Source organism: Macaca thibetana, chromosome 2 (genome assembly GCF_024542745.1).
Source record: "Macaca thibetana thibetana isolate TM-01 chromosome 2, ASM2454274v1, whole genome shotgun sequence".
Taxonomy (NCBI): domain Eukaryota; kingdom Metazoa; phylum Chordata; class Mammalia; order Primates; family Cercopithecidae; genus Macaca; species Macaca thibetana.
Window position 1 is genome coordinate 176,616,947 of NC_065579.1, and position 24,347 is coordinate 176,641,293.

The window sequence follows — 24,347 nt, forward strand, 5'->3', positions numbered from 1 at the left end:
AGAATGGTGAGCAATGAAACCAGAGGAGGTAGACTCAGGGACCTGATCCAGAAGGACAGTCACTTTGGCTTTCTTATTCACTACTGGGCACCTAATACTTAGAAAAGTGCCCAGAACAGCAGGTTTGGTGGCTCATGCCTGTAATGCCAGCACCTCGGGTGGCCAAGATAGGTGGATCACTTGAGGTCAGGAGTTTGAGACCAGTCTGGCCAATATGGCAAAACCTCATCTCTACTAACAATACAATAATTAGCCAGGCATGGTGGTACGTGCCTGTAGTTCCAGCTGCTCAGGAGGCTGCAGCAGGAGAATCGCTTGAACCTGGGAGGCAGAGGTTTCAGTGAGCCCAGATCTACTCCAGTCTGGGCAACAGAGGGAGGCTCTGTCTCAAAAAAAAAAAAAAAAAAAAAAAAGAAGAAGAAGAAGAAGAAAGTGCCCAGTATGTAGTAGCTAGGCAGTTCAAAAATATTACTTAGATGAATGATTAACTGACAAATGCTAAACATTTGGAATTTAAGGAATCAACACAATTTAATTTGCATTTTAACAACTTTGAATCTGGATGTAGTGTGCACATATCTCACTCTATATCCACTGCCATCTGGCCTCCACTCCCATGGTATGCTTTATGAGCTGTGCCCTCTGATTGCCCTATCTAATGGATGCTTCTCAATCCTTATCTAAGTTGGTTTCTCAGCTCATTTTATTCTATTGACCTCTCTTACTCTTAGAAACCTGTCCTTTGCTTTTCAGGTTGCTCTTCTGTCTTTTTCATACACTTCTCTTCTTCAGTCTGCCTCTTAATGCTAGTTCTCCTTAACCTTCTGGGTAATCTCATCCTCCCTATGACTTCAACTACCAACCATCACCCATCTACTGAGTTCTCTTTATTTTGAACCTGCAGCCCACTCAAGCTCCAGGAACATTCTGGAAGTCTTTAACTAAATGTCCCAGACAACTAAAACTTAGCATGTCCAAATAAGAATTCATTATTTTCCCTCTGGATCTGTTATTTCTCCGAATTCCCTCTCCATCTTTTTACTTATGGAAACCATTCACTTAAGTCATCTGAAACGGTCTCATCGTCCTCATTCCCCTTATACAATCAAGCAGTCACTAAAGTGTCTTAATTTAACCTAAGAAATAGGTCTAGAATCTATCCCTTTTTCTCTTGATTTCTTTACTCTATTTTCTCCTTATTTTTTACTTGGATTACTACACTAGCCTCCTTATGTTTTGTCTGCCTCTAGTTTCTCCTTTCACTCTGTAATCCACAGTATTATTACTTTGCTCCACTCTTTTTCTGGGCTCCTCTAACATGCCAAATTCTTTCTTAAAATAAAAGTATAGAACTAGCGGTTTCCTCTCTCTAAAATACTCTTCTATCACACCTAGGCATGGTTTGCTTCCTCCTTGCTTTCAGGTTTTTGCTCTTTACCTAAAGTTATATTTAAATATTTAGATTTCTTTTTGTCTCCTGTAGCAGATAGCTCTTTTTTCATTACTGTATTAACAGTGACTAGAGGCCAGGCGCTGTGTCTCACGTCTGTAATCCTAGCACTTTGGGAAGCCGAGGTGGGCAGATCACTTGAGGTGAGGAGTTCGAGATCAGCCTGGCCAACATGGTGAAACTCCGTTTCTACTAAAAATACAAAAATTAGCTGGACTTGGTGGCGTGCACCTGTGATCCCAGCTACTTGGGAGGTTGAGGCAGGATAATCACTTGAACCTGGGAGGTAGAGGTTGCAGTGAGTCAAGATCATGCCACTGCACTCCAACCTGGGTGACAGAGTGAAACTCTGCCTCAAAAAAAAAAAAAAAAAAGAAAGAAAAAAGAAAAAAAGATGACTAGAAAAATGGACACAATATTTTCTGAATGAATAAATTAAAAAATTATTGAATAATTATAGCCAAAACAGCACATGCCACACCATATTGGGGAATAATGACATACTTATTTGTTGCTCCCAGTGGGCTGGCACCAACAAATGAGCTTCTCAAGAGCACTGAGCCTTCTTTCCTCTATCACTAGGTTTTAATCAGCAATAGGGCCTAACACCTGGTCATACTCAGTAAATGATTCTTGGGTTTGAGGGTAAGAACAAAAACCAATAAACTCTTAACCTACCTTAATTAGCAGAGGAGCTGAACCTCAGAGGTAAAAAACCTAATATGTATTAGTAAAATCAGACATACAGAATATTTTACCCCATACAATGTATATTACACATATCCCCACCTTGATTTTACTTACAGAAAAATTTTACCTATAACTTTTCTACTTTACAAATTATAAGTTGAAAACTTTATTGAAGACACTTTTTTTCTTTGCTTGTTTCTTCCTGAACTTTTCTATTTCCTTATTGGATCATCAATATGCACCTGGAGTTATAATAAAGTTGGAGGTGGAGTGATAAGTTATCACTGGCACAACTTTTCCTCACCAACATCTCATAACTCTTCTTTTGAAAACAAAATGGAGCCGGGCGCGGTGGCTCACGCCTGTATTTCCAGCACTTTGGGAGGCTGAGGCAGGCAGATCACGAAGTCAGGAGATCGAGACCATCCTGGCTAACACGGTGAAACCCCGTCTCTACTAAAAATGCAAAAAACTAGCCGGGCCTGGTTGGCGGTGCCTGTAGTCCCAGCTACTCGGGAGGCTGAGGCAGGAGAAGGGCGGGAACCCGGGAGGCGGAACTTGCAGTGAGCTGAGATCGCGCCATTCACTCCAGCCTGGGCGACAGTGCGAGACTCCGTCTCAAAACAAAACAAAATAAAACAAACAAAAAAAATGGAATAACAAAATATTAAAGGTAGAGGTGACCTTTATTGTCTTCTAGCCTAATTTGCACTTTTCAATTTTTTGTGTGTTTGGTGATAAAAATTAAGGCCCAAAGTGGTTATGTGACTGGCCCAAATATAAGCAGGTAGAATAGCAGATGTCATAGCTAATACAGTAATACAGTAGTAGAAATTTTGGGGAATGTCTATTACTTAACAAGCAGAACAAAATTCTGGAACCAGAGAAGCAGTTTTTGTGCAAGTACTAAAATGTATTTGGCTGGCTTGAATCTGCTCTCTTACCCAGATCCCATGTTGACCCACTATGCCTCTCCAGAAGGAACCCACAGTATTCTCGAGTATTTAAAGGGGGTTTTGAGCAAGAGCAGCACTTTCTGTTAGAACTTCAATACTGTCTCATGGAATATTTAGGGAATACTTTTATGAAATGAAATTATGTTTGGGAATTTGTTTGCTACCCTGATTGGTTTCTATTGCTCTTTACTGGATTTAGAGTTTATTTTAGATACAGTTGGCATATCTAAATTTAGTTGTTGCTCTCTAATCTGGGAGGTAGGCACTTCATTTCTTCTTTTTTTGGTTCTTCCATCATCATAAATTCAAACTGCAGGGCCCAGTATTCTGACGTGTGGTTACTGCACAGTATTTCTTCATCATCAAACCACAATTCTTGTCTTTTTTTAGAACCATAGCTCTTTCTCTGCTGGTTATATAGTTAATGACACTGATGTATATGTTATCTGTTACAAATTGGTATTATCTGTGCTACTAATGGCTACAAGTCTGTTCTCTAACTTATGGCTTCTATTTGCTTCTTGGAGAAAAAGTATGTACTAAGCATACGGTTATACGTCAATTAATCTCTTTTTATATCACTTGTATCTTAACAGGTTAATGAAATTGTGATGCATATCAAATAAATAGGTTCAACTCTTATCAGACACACTTTTTGTATAATACAGCTTTTAATAATTTAATTTTCAAGTTTAAAATAACGCTCAAATATGAAAGACAGCCAAAGTTTTCCCAAGAACTTTGTAACACTTATCTCTCAGAGATAAATCCTATATGAGATAAAAAATATGCATATAAAGAATTTATAAAAGAATCTGATGAAGGTTTTGATCTAGATTTTGAGTTACTTTCAACTGAGAGTCTATGAATTTATTTCTCAGAATCCCAGGATACTCTACAAATATGCCCTTATAAGCCTATACTGCATCTTTATCTTCATCAGTATTATCTTTTATGCAATGGGTAGTCCTTTGGGAGCATTAATTGCTAGCTATCTCTTAGCTACTTAAGGGTAATCTTGGAACAATTACCATGAATTTATGGGAATGAGGCACTCATTTATTTATTGGCTTTCTTCTAACAGTCCCATAGCACTTGAGTCCAGATGATAACAATATTAACCTGCCCATTTATCTTTATGAGGATTATTCCTTTCTCCATCTCTACCACCCACCTTGGTAGCTCCACACCACCCTATATGGGGCTCACTCTAACAAGTTAATGCTATAATGGTGATTGCCACTCAACAGTATACTGAATCTATCCTTTCTCAATCAGTTTTCCTATAATAGAGATGAGATTTTTATTTTATTTTTTTTAAGAAATGGAACAAAAGCCTTGACTTGTAGATCATACAAATGTGTGGCTAAGTGGAGGTCGCTGGTCTCATTTCTAGATGAGATTCTTAGAGTTGTAAAGAAATCTTTTGTTAGTTGGATACTTATGTGAAATAAACTATTTCAAACTGGCAGGCAAGTACCACAGAATATCTTATCAAACATATTTAGTTGATGTAGGATAAACGATTCCCACTATTTCACATGGATATACATCTTTTTATGCTTTTCATATGTGTGTGTGTGTGCATGTGTGATTGAGAAAGGATAGATGTGTAATTCACATATAAGAATATGTGAATAAAGCACATAGGAATACAGGAAAAAGGCATAGTTTGATTTATGAAAGTAAGAAAATAAAGATATGACACTTTTAAAACCTTTTAATTTATTGTTGGACACACATTTCCAGATGTTTCATGCATAAACACACATCAGAGGACTTCAACATTATGCTTAAATTGTGATTTAAAATGCTCTGCAAAGGTTCATAACCCAACTTTAAAATTATCTTTTGCCTGCCAGAGATATATAATACAGAAGGAATAACTTGAAATGTTCATGTTAAATTAATAACAAGGAAGTCAGAAAATACGAAAGAAATAATTAACATCTATTTCTTCTCTCTGTCTCTCTGTTTCTGTCTTTTAGGTCATAATCTTTACCAGGTATTATGGCATAGCTGGCTCTTTCCAGATTTTATATTTTAGGGGCAATTAACATCACTCTACCCCAATAGTTTTTTCCTATTTTGAAAGGCAGAATTATGTTATTTAATTCGAATTGTTATTTATTTAATGTTGTTCAATTCAAATAAGATAATTAAAGTATAAAACCCATTCAAAGGGATATAGCAAAAGCAAAAAAAAAAAAAAAAAAAAAAAAAAGTGGGTTTTAAAGTGAGACAGACTTCATTTTGAACACCAGTCATGCCACATATTGTAGGTTAAAGGTCCTTATGTGGGTTAGTTAACCTGCCTGGGGCTTCGCTTCTCATCCCTAAAATGTAGATAATGATATCAGGGTTGCTGTGAGAATGAAATGGTAACATATAGGTATAAAGTGCTAGCACATATAGTCCCAATAAAGAATGTCATTTAATGTGGTTTACAATGACGCACAAAGGGTGCTAAATGTATTACACATTGACAAATTTAATTCTTACAGCATTCCTATCCCATTTTACAGATATGGAAGTAAAGGATAGAGATGTTAAATAATTTACCCATAGCTGCATAATTCTTAGGTGGCAGGAGCAGAATTCTAACTGAGGTCCATCTGTTTGGTTATCTATTGCTGTGCAACAAGCCATCGGAAACTCAGTGGTTTAAAACAACAACCATTTAATCATCTTTTATGATTTAGGGGTTGCTGGGACGGAGGTGCATGATTCCTTTCCTGCACAAGATGTTGACCACAGCTACAGCTATCTAATAGCAGTGGTGGTGGAGGTGTAACACCTGAGATGGTTCACTCACAAGGCTGCATTCAGTGCTGACATTCTGCTTGGAGTTCAGATGTGGATACCGACTGGATCACCTCAGTTCTCTTCTTTGCAGTACTGCATGTGGCCTCATCTTATGGATTGCCTTCAGTAGGCCTAGAGACTGGGTTCCAGGAAAGAGTGTTGCAAGAGGACAAGCTCCAACGTACAAACACATAAGATGTCTTCACTTTCATCATACTTGCTAATGTCGCATTGGCCAAGGTTTGTTACGTAGAAAAGCCCAGAATCAATGTGGGAAAAAACTAGACAACGACATGAACACTGAAAGGCCCCAGGAAGGCCACTAAAGTCATAGTCCGCTGCAACATCTGTCATCAGAAGCATTCTTTTCTGTCTTCTAAACTTTTGTAGCTGTCCGTAATGTATTCATTTTGGGTAGCATGTTGGACAACGCCTTGTGAGAAGGACTTAGGAGTTTCAGACACAAAGTCAATTACATCTCTTTTGTAAGCTTTTATACTTTTCTGCTTCCAAATATGACATAAAGTTTCAATTATATTTAAATGATTTTAAAGTAAATGTTAATTTTATGAAAGAAAAATGCCTCTCTCAAGGATTGGAGTTATTTTTAAAAGGCCAAATCTGTATTGGATTTTATATGTTATAATTCTTAGTGAATAAAGTAATGAGAAATATTGTCATATTTTATGCCCTATCATTATGCAAATGAAAGTGAATATATAGCAATCTATTTCTTAGAGTATATTGCTAATTTTGGATTTTTAAAAACATTTCCTTTCAAAGGAATAAACTTTGTTCTGTTATTTCTGTGAAAGAAGAATTTTTACTTGAGGAATTGTAAAATTTATTCATTTTATATAAATTATAATAATTTACTTCTAATGCCATTTATATAGGTTCCATGCAGAATTGCAGAATTTTTGTTTATAAGTTTTACTCCAGGTAAAGCATTTTATATCTGTATATGACATTTATTTCTAAACAGAAATATTTTACCTTAATGACCCAAAACACTGAAAGTGTTTGTTCTGTTAATCAAAAAAAATAATAATAACCCTTTACTCTTGATTCATTACTTCAAGTTATGTTAGCAATGATTTTCAGGTAATACCATGTCAAAGCTATCTGGTGACCAATGCAAACTCTGATAATGTCACAGCCTAGGATCAACATTCTGAGGCGGTGATGATATCTGAACTAAGTTATTCCTTTAATGACTGTGGTATTATTATTATTAAGATTTTTCCTTTTCTTAAAAAAACTGAGGTGTGTGAAAGAAGTAATGAAGAAACTCAGTAACTTACTTTTTGTGACAACGCCTTCTAGACGAATGATATTTGGATGGTCAAACTGGCCCATGATACTAGCTTCTCTTAGAAAATCTCTTCTTTGCCGATCCATGTAGCCACCTTTCAAAGTTTTAATGGCAACTGGGATCTCTCTTTTCCCTGGTGTCTTCAAACGCCCACTACAGACTTCTCCAAATTCACCTTAAAATATGAACGAAAGCAGTTATTTGATTAAACCAAACACTTACATTTCAGAGAGTCGAACTGTCATAGAGTGACATCCTTTTTTCACATAATGACTCTTAAGTATGTTATTTTCACATAAACATTTCTTTCTTAAAAAGTAAGTTTATAAGGATAATATGCTTGATCAGCAACACTTCCAATGAATAATGGAATGCATTTTCATATGCTATATCACAGGAAATACTATTGATAGATATCCCTGATCTGCTGAGAAATTATGACTAGCAGAACGGGTAATGCTAATATAATTCTATAGAAACGCAATCACAGCATAATGTCTCATGTTCCTGTTCTCAATGCTGATATATGACCCAAATGTTTACTCTATTCAGGGAATCCATCAGGCATGTATAGTTAATTTGATCCCCTAGGTCATATGACTGGGCGTCATTGACAGTTAGAAATTAATGTTAGGGTCAATCGATGTATGAACATATTGAAAAAACCCACACTGAACTCTACCATAGTAAGTGATTATACAGGCTAAATTACAAGCCACATGGATGGAAATGCAGATAAAGAAGATGAGATGTGTTTCAGCATTGTCTCCATTGGGTAATTAAACAATAACCAAATATTTAGCAAGCATTTATTATATCTGTATGCAGTGCTAGAATGTTGTGAGTTTCAAAGAAGTGTAAGACTTGGTCTCTGCTCTCAGGTGCTTATAATCTGGTAGGAGAATTTAGATGAATATATATGAAACACTTAAGAACTTAATAAATTCCTGTAAATGCTATAATTGTTAAGTAAGAAGAGTGGGGACTGGAAGACTTCCTGGAGGGGATGGAACTTATGCTAGACCTTGAGAGACGAGCAGGATTTAGATATTTGAGAGAAGCAAGGACATTCAAGACAGGGTGCGTAAAGCAGGGAAGGGAAGTGAAGAAAAACATTCAGAGTTCCAGAAACAGTAGAGAGAATGACATGGACCCAGGGCAGCAAGGAGACAGGATGGGTTATTGTGGACAAAAGGTAATGGTTTTCTCAGTGCAATGTAATACATTCCACAAACTTTGAAATTCTAGACTTTTAATTTTTCTAAATCTGATTACCTGCATTTCCTTAAAAACATGATGATTGATTTCCAATTTATTAATATATAAAGTGGGAATAATAAAATCTTTCATAATTCTATAACCTCTCATTCCCATAAGGATAGTGGGAAGATCAAAAGTGACAATTTATGTCAAAGTGCTTACAAACTGTAAAGTACTATTCACACAGTGTTTTAAGTTATCAAAATCTTTGGAAGGATGAAAGAAATTAAAATGAAAATATCTTCAGTTGGTCTATTAGCAGTTATGGCCAACTTTAAGACACAATATAAGTTTAAGCATAGTGTATTGAATTAGATTTTGCAGTATAATAGATTTCAATTATTCTTTCTTTTGACAATTTATCACAGTCAACTAAATGCTGACTATGCATGAATATTAACTACATTTTGGTGTAGGTACTAAAATTTTTTAGGTAAAATAAATAACTAGGAGGGAAAAAAGGCATAACTTTGCTTCCAAAAAATTATATGTACACATGTTCATTAGAAATAGAAAGCAGTTTAACAAGATAATTTATTCTGTGTATGTTAAACAAACAAGCAAAGAAGCAAACAAAAACTACTGACAATTCAGTGCATACGATATCGGGATTTTATAAATCTTGTATCCATTTGGCAACAAACACATGAATCATCATTTTTTTTTTCTTAATGATGCTCTCAACCTGTTGGAGGATGAATTTCCTTACTTCACCGAAAAAAAGAAGTTGCAGTTTTTCAGTTCTGCTTGTAATAATGCAATGATTTAGGTAATACCATGTCAAAGCTGTTTGGTGACCAGTGCAAACTCTGATAATGTCACAGCCTAGAATCAAGACTCTGAGGGGTGATTATCAGAAGATGGTATCTGCACTAAGTTATTCCTTTAATGACTGTTGTATTATTATTATTAAGATTTTTCCTTTTCTTAAACAACTAAAGTAGGTTTGTGAAAGTAAAAGATTTTCTCTTATGCATAAAAGTGCCAATTGATAGGAACAGTCAACGTATTTCTATTGAGACCTGAACCTTAAGAGAAGAAGTGGGTATGTGTGTTTACACTTATGTCCAATATATCCAGGCCTATTCAGATACTTGAAATTCATCCTCAGATCACTCTGGTTTGTTCTAATGAATATCCAGAACAAAACAAATACTTATTTTTTCCTTATTTTTTCTTTTATTTTGTCTTAGTAAATCTGATAGTATGTATAAAAATTCAGCAATATTTTAAAACCCCTCACCCGCCATGAGCCCATAATCCATGTTATTTTTCTGTTCACATTTCATAGAAATTCAAATAAACTTCTGAATATCATGAAAAGAATGGGAACTCTGTTGGCATTTTATCAAGACAGACAAAGTGGTAATTTTCTTTAGTTTTCTGTTGTCTGAAATTCATGTATCTTATTAACACCAGGCAGGTGTTTTCTTCATGTCAAGCTTTGCATGATCAAACTGTTATCACACTTATTTCAGTGGTACTAAATACAGTTGCCTCAATTAAAGATCTGAGACTCTTAGTGTATTCTTTAAGCAAAGTCCAAAAAGCTCAGTAACAGAATGTATTAAAACTGTTATCTACAGTAGGCTTGAATGAATCAGACATATCGGGCAGACAGGCAAAAATATTTTAAATTAAATGCGTAGTTTCAGATTTTGCTAAAAACTGATTTATTATGTGATTGACATTGAGCAAGAGGAGAGGCCCTGTGTAGAACCGTAAGTGATAGAAATTATTCCTCAATAAGATCTGTGAACATTTACATATACTGGTTAGTACATAATTAACTCATCAACTATTGGAATATGGTATTAATTACCTTTTTTTTTTTTTGGTCTTTTCCAATACACAGTTGTAATCATCATTACAAAGCTAGGTCCTACATAGTGTTATCCTGTGCCAGGTCTAAGAAATTACTACATATTTTATTCTTCCCAATAAACCTTTGAGGTAGGTACTAGTATTATTCTAATTTGTTGGTGAGAAAATTGAGGCATGTAAGCTAAGTAACGTACCCAACAGGGATAAAACTAGAAAGTGATAGTGTTGTCATTTGAACCTAGGCTGTCTGGCTTCAGAGTCCATGCTTGTAACCATTATTCTCTGATGACTGAGCTGTTTATCATCGTCAATATTCTCCTGTGTTGGTATGTTAAATTCCCAATTGGTAGCAATGGTGTCTTCAACCCAACTATTGTAATAGTGTTCAAATGCATGAACTGGATATGAACAGATGGTTGGAATGATACAAATTATATCCTAGGAATGCTTCATTATTAAATGGAAATGCAGACCCTGCTCAAATATATTTTAGATAGTCTAGAAAAATCACTACAGTCTAGTTTCCAGAGAAAAAACAAAATTATATCTAGGATAATTGATCTTCTGCCACTGAAAGCACATTTACTAGGTAACAACCCCATCTATCTCCCTGGATGTTGGTAAAACATTCCTGGACAAGCAATTTTGTTGTATGTTAAACAGGGTCATATTAAAGTATCAATTAGTATTGGGTTTTTCATATAAGGTCTATATAATTGAACTAAATCTGTGAGGGAAGGGTACAGGCAGTGAGGGACAATCTGTCTGGGAGGACCACTGTATCAGGATCACTTCGAGGCTTTCCAAAAGTTTACTTCCCATGCTCTGAGATTCTGATACTTCCCCCATATCCAACCCCTAGAGAGCGCTGAAGCAAAGAGCCACGCTCCCGATGGTTTTTCTCACATCTCTTGGGTGTGATGAAATGTTTCTTTGCTCACACTTGCTGTTTCCCTCAGACAGGAATGCTCTCCCACAGGCTGTCTCCCTTCCTCTCCTGTCTCTACTCTCCTGAGTTCTTCTCTGTGTGGATGACTCCTTATTAGTGGTAAAGGCTGAGCTTTGATATCCCTCTTTCAGAAAACTTTCCTTGACCAACCCATCTAATTTAGCCTCCCAGCACCAGCAGGCCCTTTTAACTGTAAAAAGAAAAGAAAAGAAAAAAAAAAAAAAATAGCAGCCTCTGAGATTTGGAAGTTGGCCCAGCTCTCAGAGCTATGCCATTTTATTCCCCTACTGGAAATAATACCAACCTCAGGCTACTTGGAGACCATGATAAAATGAGACAAAGTAGGGCCACTTAATAATTTTGTCTAAGTACAGACAAAGGCAAGGTCATTGTGCCACGCGAAAATACCAGAAATCCTGTCTCTTGTTGAAAATAAGTGCAACTTTTAAGAAACCAATTATAGCTTTATTTTCATATCTTTCTTTCCCTTCCTATAGCTAAGATTCATTAATATCCTATGGTGCAAGTCCTAAGATTAAGGCCCAATATTATTGGCTTCTGTCATAGCTGAGGGCATCTGAAAGGGGTATAAAAAGCCCTACAGTAAAGATTCTTCCCTACTCTGCTCCTGCAAATAAGGTTTCCTAGCCAAAGAACCTGCCTTATCAAATAGATCAGGTCAAGTTCTTCCTGCTACTGAGAAGTTTCAGTTCCATGCCAGCCTGTGGAGTTATTCAAACAAGCCAATCACATCCTCCTGAGTACCAACGAGTACTCTACCCTCTTGATATTACCAACCTGCATCCCATACCCATGGTTGTTCACTTTTTTCCCCGAATGCAGCCCCTATGTGGTCCTGCATGGTGTGTGGGGTCTCCCTCCTCTGGGCTGTAAGTGTGTATGATTAATAAATATGCATCAATCTCATATGTCCAATGTAGGGTCTGTGTGTTTGACTGTCTCCATAGGTATCTCTTGAAGTATGAAATCCTTCCCTCACAAACAGGGTAAATAGGATTAAAACAGATATCTAGGGGATGAGATAAGATGGCAGAATAGGTGGTCACCTGCTTGTATTACCCCACACAAAAAACATAATTCTGCACCCATTCATGACCAAAAATTTTTTTGTGGGAGCCCGTGGATTGGTTTATGAGGTTGTGAAACCCCAGTGGAGTCCAAGATCTAGGATTGTTGTTTTCAGGGTACAGAACTGCACCTAGGTGACCGACCCAACAATGGTAGACCCAGCTTCAGACCCATAAATAACCCCATTTTCCAAAGGGCTTAGTTACAGCCCCGTTTGTCCTCGAGCCTGCTTCCAAAAGCATCCACCAAAGGGCTAGGAGGAATCATGCTCATTAATGCTTCACAGATAGACCCATCTGCTTGTTGCCATCAGTTTTGTCCGTGAACCCAAAAGCTATCCTCTAACTTGGCTCCAGCCCCCTTTACTTGTAATTCTAGCCTAGTGCTTCTCACACAGGGACCTAGAGGGAGACTCACCCATCTATACCACCAGGACAGGCTTGCAGCCTCTGTCCCACAGCAGATCATGAAGGGGCGCTATCTCAGCTCTCGCCCCTCTCTGCCATAGCCTGGGAGTAATTCCATCCATAATAAGAACTGCCAGTAGACTCATCCATCTGTGCCACTAAAGATTGTCAGCCTCCATCCCACAGCAGGTCCTGAAGGGGTCCTGAATCTTGATTCTAGCCGCTCTTAACTGCAGTTTGGAAACAATCTCAATGGCACAGGGTGACTAGCCCATCAGTGCTAATGGTCTTGACAACCTCCATCCCATAACAGATCCTTAAGGGACCCTTTCTAGGCACCAGACCTGTCACAGCCCTGAAGTTATTCCAACATTCAAGGAACTGCTAGAGATGCTCTTGGACAGGCTTACTGGCCTTCATCCCATAGGGGACCCGAACTGGTCCCTGAATCTCAGCTCTAGCCCCTCTCAGATGCAGTCTATGAGCAATCCTGACCACACAGGGATCTGCTGGGGTTCTCACCCCCTACTGCCACTCGGTCAGGCTTGCCAACATCAGTTCCATAGCAGATTTAAAAGTAGTCCTGAAGATTAGTTTCAGTCCCTCCCAGCTATGGTCATGAAGCAATTCTGTCCAGCTGGAATCCCACCAGGAGACATGCCTGACAGGCTTTGCCAACCCCTGTTCCACAGTGGATCCTCAAATGGCACTGGATTTAGGTCCAGACCCCTTTTGTCTTCAGACTGAGAGAAGCTTGGCCTGCTTGGGCACTCACAAGAAGGCATGTCCCACAGTGCCCATTCAGGCTGAATCCCTCACCTCTGTCCCATTGTGGATCTTTACATGGCCCTATAAATTGGCCCCCACCTTTTTAAACTGCAGTCTGAAAGCAGGCTTGCTCACCCAGGAAACCACTGTACACATACCTGTTCATGACCCCAGAGATAGGGCTAAAGATGCCAGCTTTGGTTTTATATCCTGAAACAATCTTGTGTCTCAACTTAAGCCCATCTCAGCCAACTTGTACAGTATGGCCAGGTCAGGTACTAATTTAGGTTATCCAACAGGAGTCCTCCCAGAGACCCAGTGGAAGCCATATCTATCACTGCACATGGTAAAAGACCTGCAATCTGTGAATCCGGAAGCAGACCTTCATCATCTGGGAGCCAGACCCAAAGATCAAGATCCTGGAGACAGTCCAGTCTGCCAAGAAACCAGATGGGACCCACACCAACTAGAGACTCTGGTAACAACCCCTGCCAACTTCAGTTTTCACTGTAGACCCAATATCAGGCACAAGACCTGCATCTGATGCCACTCAATCATGAGCCCAGAGGTAATCTCATCAGCCTGCAGATCTATTAGGAGAAAATTTTAATTCATCAAATCTGTTCTATTAAGAGTGAAAGAGGAGTTAGCTCCTTCAAATGCAGACAGAAATGCAAACCTACATGAATAACAAAGAATGAAGCAAACATGACACCATCAAAATAACTAAAGTTTTACTAACCAACCCCATCAAAATAGAGATGTACAAATTACTGGAAAAAGGATTCAAAATGCTCATCTTAAAGAAACTCAAAGAAATTCAATAAATACAGACAGACATCTAAAAGAAATAAGGAAAACAATACATGAGTGAAATAGAAGTTTGATAAAAAATAGAAACTGCAGAAAAGAACCAAACAGAAATCCTAGTGCTGAAGGATACAATGGCAGAACTGAAAAACTCAAGAGTTTGAATAGCTGATGCAATCATGCAAAAAATTAGAAATTGTGAATTTGAAGAAAGATTAGTTGAAATTAGCTAATTAGAGGAATTAAAAAAAGACAAAAAATGAGTGAAGAAAGTGTAGGGACATATGAGACACCATCAAACGTACAAATATAAAATTTATGAGACCATCCAAAGGAGAAAAGAGACAAAAAGATAGAAAGCTTATTTAAAGAAATATTGTTTGAAAAAATCCCAAATCTTGGAAGGGATATGAACATACAGATTCAGGAACCTCAAAGGACCCCAAGAAAGATAAACTCAATAGAGATAAACTCAATATTCTTGCTGCCTTAAAGCTTCTTTGTTTCTGACTTTAACATTATAACCAAATGATTAAAGTCAAAAACAAAGAAGCTTTACGGCAGCAAAAGAGAAGAAACTTATCACATAAAAAGGATCTCCCATAGGACTATACATGACTTCTCAACAGAAAACTTGCAAGCAGGAGGGAGTGGCATGACATTTTGAAAGCACTAAAAAATAAGTTAACAAAACATACTACACCCAGCAACACAGTCCTTCAGAAATGAAAAATGAGGTCAAGACATTCTAAGACAAACAAAAGCTGAGGAAATCCATCATCATGGAACTGGCCTTATAAAAAATGCTTAAGGGAATTCTTTGAGTTGAAATAAACGGAAAATAAGTAAAATATAAAAACATGAAAATATATAGCTTACTAGTAAAGGTAAATATATACTCAAATTGAGAATATACCAAAACTGTAAAGGTGTTATGTAAATCACTCATTAATATAATAGTTAAAAGACAAATGTATTTAAACAATTATAGCTATACATGACAGGTTAGCGTACACAATATAAATAGATATAAAGTTATAAAGTATTGCATCAATAGCATAAAATGTGTGAGGGAGTACAAATATAAGCATAGAGTCTTTGTATGCAATTGTAGTTAAAGTACTTTCAGCTTAAATTAGAATACTTTAAGATGTTTTATGTAAGCCTCATGATAACTATAAGGAAAAACCTCTGGCAGATACACAAAATATGAAGAGAAAGGAATCAAAGCATATTACTACAAAAATACACAAATCACAAAGAAAGACTGTAAGATCAGAAGAAAGACACAAAATAACTACAAAACAGTAAAAAATTAACAAAATGCCTATAGTAAGCCCATATCTATCCACAATAATTTTAAATGTAAAGAGATTATATTCTACAGTTAAAGGAGTGTATACATAGATTTAAAAACAAGATCCACCAATATTTTGCCTCCAAAAGTCTTATTTTAGCTTTAGGGACACACACAGACTAATAGCAAAGCTATGGAATGAGAAGCAGATGGTAACCAATAGAGCATGAGAATGATTATGCTTGTATTAGTTTAGATCAATACATAGTAGGAGTGATTATGCTTATATAATTGTTATATTAGAATGACCTCCTTTTCGTCAAAATTGGGAAAAAGAGCAAAAGCAGGTCATTATGTAGTAACAAAGGGATCAGTTCATTAAAAAGATAAGCATTTAAAATATATATGCATCTAACATTGGAGCACCTTATATAAAACAAACATTAATAAATCTGAAGAGATAGCCTATAATACTATAGGCTATATAGTATATATATATGATATGGGACTTAAATACTGCACTTTCAACAATGGATAGTTCATTCAGACAAGAAATCAGTAGAGAAAGAACAGACTTCAACAACCCTTTACCCCAAATGGACCTAACAGTTATATACAGAACGTTTCATCCAACAGCACCATTATACTCATTTTTCTCAAGTGCACACAGAACATTCTGCAGGATAGATGATAGGCCACAAAATAAGTCTTAATAAATTTAAGAAGGCTGAAATCATATCAAGTATTTTTTCTGACCATATGGAATTAAAATAGAAATTAATAAAGGAGAATTTCTGGAAAATTCACAAATATATGGAGATTAAACATTACACTCCTGTACAACCAATGGATCAAGGAAGAAATTAAAAATGAAAGTTAAAAATATCCTCGGACAAGTAAAAATGAAAATGAAAATATAATATATTAAACTTATGGGATGCACCAAAGGCAGTTCTAAGAGGCAAGTTTATAGCAATAAATGCCTGCATTACAAAAGAGAAAAGTTCTTAAGTAAGCAACTTAATGTTATCTCAAGAAACTAGAAAAGGAAGAACAAACGAAGCATGAAGTTAGCAGAAGGAAGGAAATAATACAGATCAGAATAGAAGTAAATAAAATAGAGATTAGAAAGAATAGAAAAGATCAACTAAATACGTTTTCTTTTGAAAAGATAAGGAAAATTTACAAACCCTTTGCCAGACCAGACCAACTAAGGAAATAGATAAGACTCAAATAAATCACAAATGAAAGAGGAGATATTCCAACAGATACCACAGAAACACAAAGGATCATAAGTGAATACTATGAACAACTTTATGCTCATAAATTGGATAATTTAGAAGAAATTGACAAATTCCTAGAAACATGGACTCTACCAGGACAAAGTTAAGAAAAATAAAAGAAAATTTGAACAGACAAAGAATAAAACTGAATCAATACTAAAAAATCTCCCATCAAAGAAAAGCCCAGACTTCATTACTTCATAGCAGAATTTGATCTAATATTTAAATAAGAAATAAATACCAATGTTTTTAAAAATCTCACCCAAGGCCAGCATTACCCTGATACTGAAGTCAGGCAATAACAATATAAGAAAACAAAACTACAAGCCAATATCCTTGATGAGGGTAGATGCAAAAACACTCAACAAAATACTAGCAAATGAGATTCAACAGCTCACAAAAATAGTCACCATGGTCAAGTGGAATTTCTCCCTGGGATGAAAAGATGGTTCAACTTACCAAAATGAATAAATGTGACACACCATATTAACTGAATAAAGAAACAGAAACCATCATCACTTCAATAGATACAGAAAAAGCATTTGACAAAATTCAGCATCCTTTCCACTACAAAAACATTTGATCTTGGAGCAACAATTAACACTTCCCAGCTAGGCATGGTGGCTCCTGCCTGTAATCCTAGTTAATTGAGAGGCTGATGCAGGAGGATCACTTGAGGCAAGGATGTTGAGACCAGCTTGAGCAACATAGTAAGACCATCTTAAAAACAAAAAAATATCTGGGTGTAGTGGTAAATGTAGCCCCAGCTACTCAGAAGGCTGAGGTGGGAGGATTGCTTGAGCCCAGGAGTTTGAGGCTGCAGTGTGCTATGATCATGTCACTGCACTCCAGACCAGGAGACAGAGCAAAACTTTGTCTTTTTTTTTTTTTTTTTTTTTTTTTTTTTTTTTAAAAAGAGGCTCCCCAGAAAACAGTTTGGTAGTCACTATGTATCCTACACTTTCTCGGATCATATTGACCATCTCAGCTTTCAACCCCTTGTATCCAGTGGCATGAGACCTAAACTCACATCACCCAACCCTCTGAAGTTGGGTGCACTGTCATGACCCATGGGGGAACATGAGTACAAGCCTACCCAACCTAACTCTGCCACCACAGGGCCAGAGCTTGCCATCCAGAAGCCTGAATATTGGTTTGGCTCTGTCTCCACTGAAATCTCATTTTGAATTTTAGTTCCCACAATCCCCATGTGTCGTGGGAGGGACCCAGTGGGAGGTAATTGAATAATGGGGGCGGTTTCCCCCATGCTGTTCTCATGATAGTGAGTAAGTTCTCATAAGATCTGATGGTTTTATAAGAGGTTTACCTTTTGGCTTAGTTCTCATTATTTTCTGCCCTGCTGCCTTGCGAAGAAGGATATATTTACTTCCTCTTCCACCATAATTGTAAGTTCCCTGAGGCCTCCCCAGTCATGCTGAACTGTGAGTCAATTAAACCACTTTCCTTTATAAATTGCCCAGTCTCAGGTATGTCTTTATTAGCAGCATGATAACGAACTAATACAAGTGGCTTTTATACAAGATGCACAGATATAAATGTAAAAGACAAAGAAACACAAAAAAGCAAAGAAATATGACACCTCCAAAGGAACACAATAATTCTCTAGCAATGAATTCCACCAAAAAAGAAATTTGTAAAATCAGAGAAAAATAATGATATTCAAGAAGCTCAATGAGACACAATAGAACACAGGGCTGGCTCTCTTTTCGGACTCAGCCTGCCTGCACCCAGGTGAAACAAACAGCCATGTTGCTCACACAAAGCCTGTTTGGTGGTCTCTTCACACAGATGCGAATGACATTTTGGTGCCGTGACTCAGATCAGGGGACCTCCCTTGGGAGATCAATTCCTTGTCCTCCTGCTCTTTGCTCCATGAGAAAGATCCACCTATGACCTCTGGTCCTCAGATCAACCAGCCCAAGGAACATCTCACCAATTTTAAATTGGTGTCAGGCCTCTGAGCCCAAGCTAAGCCATCATATCCCCAGAGACCTGCACATATACATCCAGATGGCCTGGAGCAACTGAAGATCCACAGAAGTGAAAACAGCTTAACTGATGACATTCCACCATTGTGATTTGTTTCTACCCCACCCTAACTGATCAATGTACTTTGTAATCTCCCCCACCCTTGAGAAGTTTCTTTGTAATTCTCCCCACCCTTGAGAATGTACTTTGTGAGATCCACCCACTGCCCCCAAAACACTGCTCTTAACTCCACCGCCTATCCCCAAACCTATAAGAACTAATGATAATCCCACCCCCCATGCTGACTCTCTTTTTGGACTCAGCCCGCCTACACCCATGTTGCTCACACACACACACACACACACACAAACAATAGAACACAGATAAGTAATACAAAGAAATCAGAAAACCAATTCAGGATATGAAAAAGAAATTTATCGAAGAGATAGATATTATAAAAAGATAAAAAGAACCAAGCAGAAATCCTGGAACTAAAAATCATTGAATGAAATAAAAAGATACAGTCAAAAGGTTCAAGAATAGACTAGATCAAGAAGAATTTTAGAACTTGAATATAGGTCTTTTGACAAAAACCAGCCTGACAAAAATAAAGACAAAATAATGAAAAAGAATAAACAAAGTCTATGTGACACATGGGACACCATACAGTGACCAAATATTCAAATTTTTAAAGTTTCAGAAGGTGAAGACAATACTGAAGGGAGATAAAACTATGCAAAGAAATAATAATCTAACTTCCACAAGTTTAGCAAGAGATTTTAGACATCCAGACATGGGAGTCTTATAGATCCCCAAATTGATGTAATGAAAAGGGTCTTCTCCAAGGCACATTATAGTAAAACTGTCAAAAGTCAAAGCAAAGAAGAAATTCTGAAAACAGCAAGAGAAAAGTGTCTAGTCACTTAGAAGGGAAATCCCATCATACTAACAGCAGATTTCCAGCAGAAGCCTTACAGGCCAGAATAGAATAGGATGATATATTCAAAGTTCTGAAACAAAAAACTAGCAGCCAAAGATACTATACCTAGTAAAGTTATCCTTCATAAATTAAGGAGAAATACATTGTTTTCTCAAAGAAAGAAAAGCAGAGGGAATTAATTACTATTACACTGGCCCTAGAAGCAATACTTAAGGAAGGTCTAACACGTGGAAACAAAAGGATGATATCTACCATCAGAAAAACACATGAATGTATAAAACCCACTGATAGAAGAGAAAGGTCTCAATTATTACCACTACAGAAAACCACCAAATCATAACGCTAAATAACAAGAGTAAGAAAAGAGCAAATGATATACAAAACAACCAGGAATCAGTGAATAAAGTGACAAGAATAAACTCTCATACTTCAATAATAACTTTGAATGTAAACAAATTAAACTTTCCACTTAAATGATACAGACTGCCTTAATGGATAAAAAAAACATGACCCAACTATAAGCTACCCACAAGAAGCCTATCTCATCTGTAAAGACACATATAGCCTGAAAGTAAACGGATAGAAAAATATATTCTATGCAAATGGAAACCAAAAGTGAGCAGGAGCATTTGCCCTTAGATAAAATAGAATTTAAGTCAAGAACAGTAAAAAGAGAAAAGAAAGTCATTTTATAACGATACATGGATCAGTACAGCAAGAAGATATAACAATTATATACATGTATGCATCCAACACTGTAACACTCTGATACATGAAGCAAATATTATTAGATTTGAAGAAAGAGATTGACTCCAATTCAATAATAATTGGCGACTTCAACATACCGCTTGAGCATTAGATCACTTAGACAGAAAATTAACAAAGAAACATTGAATTGAAATAGCACTTTAGACCAAATGGACCTAACACATATTTATAGAACATTTCATCCAACAGCTACACAATACATATTTTTCTCATGAACATATGGACAGTTATCCAGGATATCACGTTAGGACACAAAACAATGCTCAACAGATTTTGAACCGAATTGATATCTTTTCAAGTATTTTATCAGATCACAAAGGAATAAAACTGAAAATCAATAATAACAACTTTTGAAACTGGAAAAACACATGGAAATTAAACCACATGCTCCTGAATGGCAATTGGGTCAAGGGAGAAATTAAGCAGAAGATCAAAAAAAATTATTGAAACAATTGAAAGTCAAAATACGACATGATAAAACCTATGAGACACGGCAAAATTTTGATAAGAAGGGTTTATAGCAATAAATGCCTACATCAAGAAATAGGAATATTTCAAATAGTCTAACAATACACCTCATGGAACTTGAAAAGCAATAGCATAGCAAAAATCAGTAGAAAGTAAAATGCAATAAAGATCAGAGCAGGGCTAAATTAAAAAAAGACTACAAATACAAAGGATACAAGACAGGAAAAGTTTTTTTTAACAAATGTAAACAAAATCAATAAACTGCTAGCTAGCCTAACCACAAAAAAAGAGAGAGAGAAGACCCAAATAAACAAAGTAAGAAGTGAAAAAGGAGACAATACAACGGATATTGCAGAAATATGAAAGAGACTAATCATCAGAGACGGTAATGAAGAGCTATACATTAACAAGTTGGGAAAGCTAGAGGAATGGCTACTTTGGTGGATACATACAACCTACAAAGACTGAATCAGAAAGAAATAGAAAACTTGAACAGCCAAGTGATTTGGAATGAGATTGAGTCAGTAATAAAAAGCCTCCCAACAAAGAAATTCCCAGGACCAGATTATTTTACTTTCAAATTCTACTACATTTACAAAGAACTAAAACCAACGCTCCCTATACCATTACAAAAAATTGAAGAGGAGGAAATCATCCCTAATTCATTCTACAGGGCCAGCATTACCCTGATACCAAAACCAGATAAGGCTGCAATAAAAACAGAAAGCCACAGGCCAATATTCGTGATGAACATAGATGCAAAAAATTATCCATAAAATACTAGGAATTCAACAGCACATCACCTTGATCACATGGGATTTAGCTCAGGGATATAAGAATGGTTCAATGTACAGACATTAGTTAACATTATATATCACATAAACAGAAGTAAGGACAAAAACTGTATGATCATCTCAATAGACATAGAAGAAGCATTTGATGAGATTGAATAATGCTTTACGGTCAAAAACTCTCAGCAAACTAGTCTCAGAAGACACTATCTCATCAGAATAAAGGCCATATGTGAGAAACTTACATCTAAGATTATACTGAATGGGGAAAAGTTTAAAGTTTTTTCTCTATGAACTGGAATAATTCTACATAGTGATAGAAGTCTTAGCCAGAGTAATCAAGACGGAGAAAGAAATAAAATGCATTCAGCTGGGCATGCTGGCTCACGCCCGTAATCCCAGCACTTTGGGAGGCCGAGGCGGATGGATCACGAGGTTAGGAGATCGAGACCATCGTAGCTAACATGGTGAAATCCCGTCTCTACTAAGAATACACAAAATTATCCAGGCGTGGTGGCTGGTGCCTGTAGTCCCAGCTACTTGGGAGGCTGAGGCAGGAGAATGGTGTGAACCGGGGGGCGGAGCTTGCAGTGAGCTGAGATAATACCAGGGCACTCCAGCCTGGGCAACAGAGCAAGACTCTGTCTCAAAAAAAAAAAAAAAAAAAAATGCATCCAAACTGGAAAAAAGGAAATCGTCTCTTTTTGTATATGATATAATCTTATATCCAAAAATACCCCAACCAAGATTTCATCAAAAAACTCTTAGATCAGATAAATAAATTAATAAAATTACAGGATACAAAATCAATATACAAAAATCAGCGGTGTTTCTATATAGCAATAATAAACTACCTGAAAAAAATCAACAAGGAAATGTAATTTCAAAAGCTAAAAAGTATAAAATAAAATATCTAGGTATAAATTTAACCAAGGAGATAAAAGATCTATATGAGGAAAATCATCAAACACTGATGAATGAAATTTAGGAAGACAAAAACAAATGAAAAGACATCCCATGCTCATGGATTGTAATGATTAATATTGTTAAAATGACCATATTACCCAAAGCACTACAGATTCAATGCAATTACTATCAAAATACTAATGTCATTTGTCACAGAAACAGAAAAAACAATTTTACAGTTTGTATGGAATTAAAGAAGAACTCAAATAGCCAAAGCAATCCTGAGCAAAAGAATAAAGCTGAAGGCATCACACTACCTGACTTCTTTAAGCCAAACAGTATAGTACTGCTATAAAAACAGACAGACCAATGGAACACAATAGAGAATATAGAAATACATCCACATATTTATAGCTGACGGGGTTTTGACAGATGTCCCAATAACATACATTGGGGAAAAGATACCCTCTTCAATAAACGAGGCTGTAAAAATTGGGTATGCATATGCAGAAGAAAGAAACTGGACCCCTATCTCTCACCATATACAAAAGTCAACTCTAGAGATATTAAAGATTTAAATGCAGGACCCAAAGCTATAAAACTAATAGAAGAAAACATAGGGAACACACTTCAGGATCCTGCTCTATGCAAAGTTTGTAGGGCTTAGTACTTAAAAGCATAGGCATCAAAAAGAAAAGTAGACAAATGGTACTATTTAAAATAAAAAGCTGGCCGGGCGCGGTGGCTCACGCCTGTAATCCCAGCACTTTGGGAGGCCGAGGCGGGCGGATCACAAGGTCAGGAGATCGAGACCACGGTGAAACCCCGTCTCTACTAAAAATACAAAAAATTAGCCGGCCGCGGTTGTGGGCGCCTGTAGTCCCAGCTACTCGGGAGGCTGAGGCAGGAGAATGGTGTGAACCCAGGAGGCGGAGCTTGCAGTGAGCCGAGATCGCGCCACTGCACTCCAGCCTGGGCTGGGCGACAGAGCGAGACTCCGTCTCAAAAAAAAAAAAAAAAAAAAAAAAAAAAAAAAAAATAAATAAATAAATAAATAAAAAGCTCTGCACAGCAAAGGAAACAATCAACAGAGTGAAGAGAAAGCCTGTTGACTGGGAGAAAATATCTGAAAATTATTTACTTGACATGGGACCTATAGCCAGAACATACAAGGAACTCAACCCCCAAAAAACAAAACAAAACAAACAAAACAACAAATAATTTCATTAAAAAGTGGGCAAAGAATATGCATATACATTTTACAAAGAAGACATACAAATGGCCAAAAACTATCAGAAAAATTCTCAATGTCACTAATTATCAGGAAAATGCAAATCAGAACCCCTGAAGAGATATCATCTTACTTCTGTTAGAATGGTTTTTATTATAAATACAACAAACAATAGGTGCTGGTGATGATGCAGAAAAATGGTTACATTTATACACTGTTGATGGGAATATAAATTAGTATAGCCACTGTGGAAAACAGTATGGAGGATCTCTCAAAAAAAAAAAAAAAAAAAAAAAAGCCAAACAAACAGAAGAACTACCATAGGATCCAGCAATCACACTACTGGATATT

General features: G+C 36.7%; 1 protein-coding gene across 3 annotated transcripts in view; it reads right to left on the reverse strand.

Annotated features, from left to right (window-relative positions):
* Positions 1 to 24,347, reverse strand: part of EPHA6 (EPH receptor A6) — a 932,172-nt gene that overhangs the window by 199,801 nt on the left and 708,024 nt on the right. For all 3 annotated transcript variants that reach the window (XM_050778969.1, XM_050778968.1, XM_050778970.1), the window contains one exon: positions 7,206 to 7,391. In XM_050778969.1, the coding sequence (XP_050634926.1) occupies positions 7,206 to 7,391 (186 nt within the window). The remainder of the gene's footprint in view (positions 1 to 7,205; positions 7,392 to 24,347) is intronic.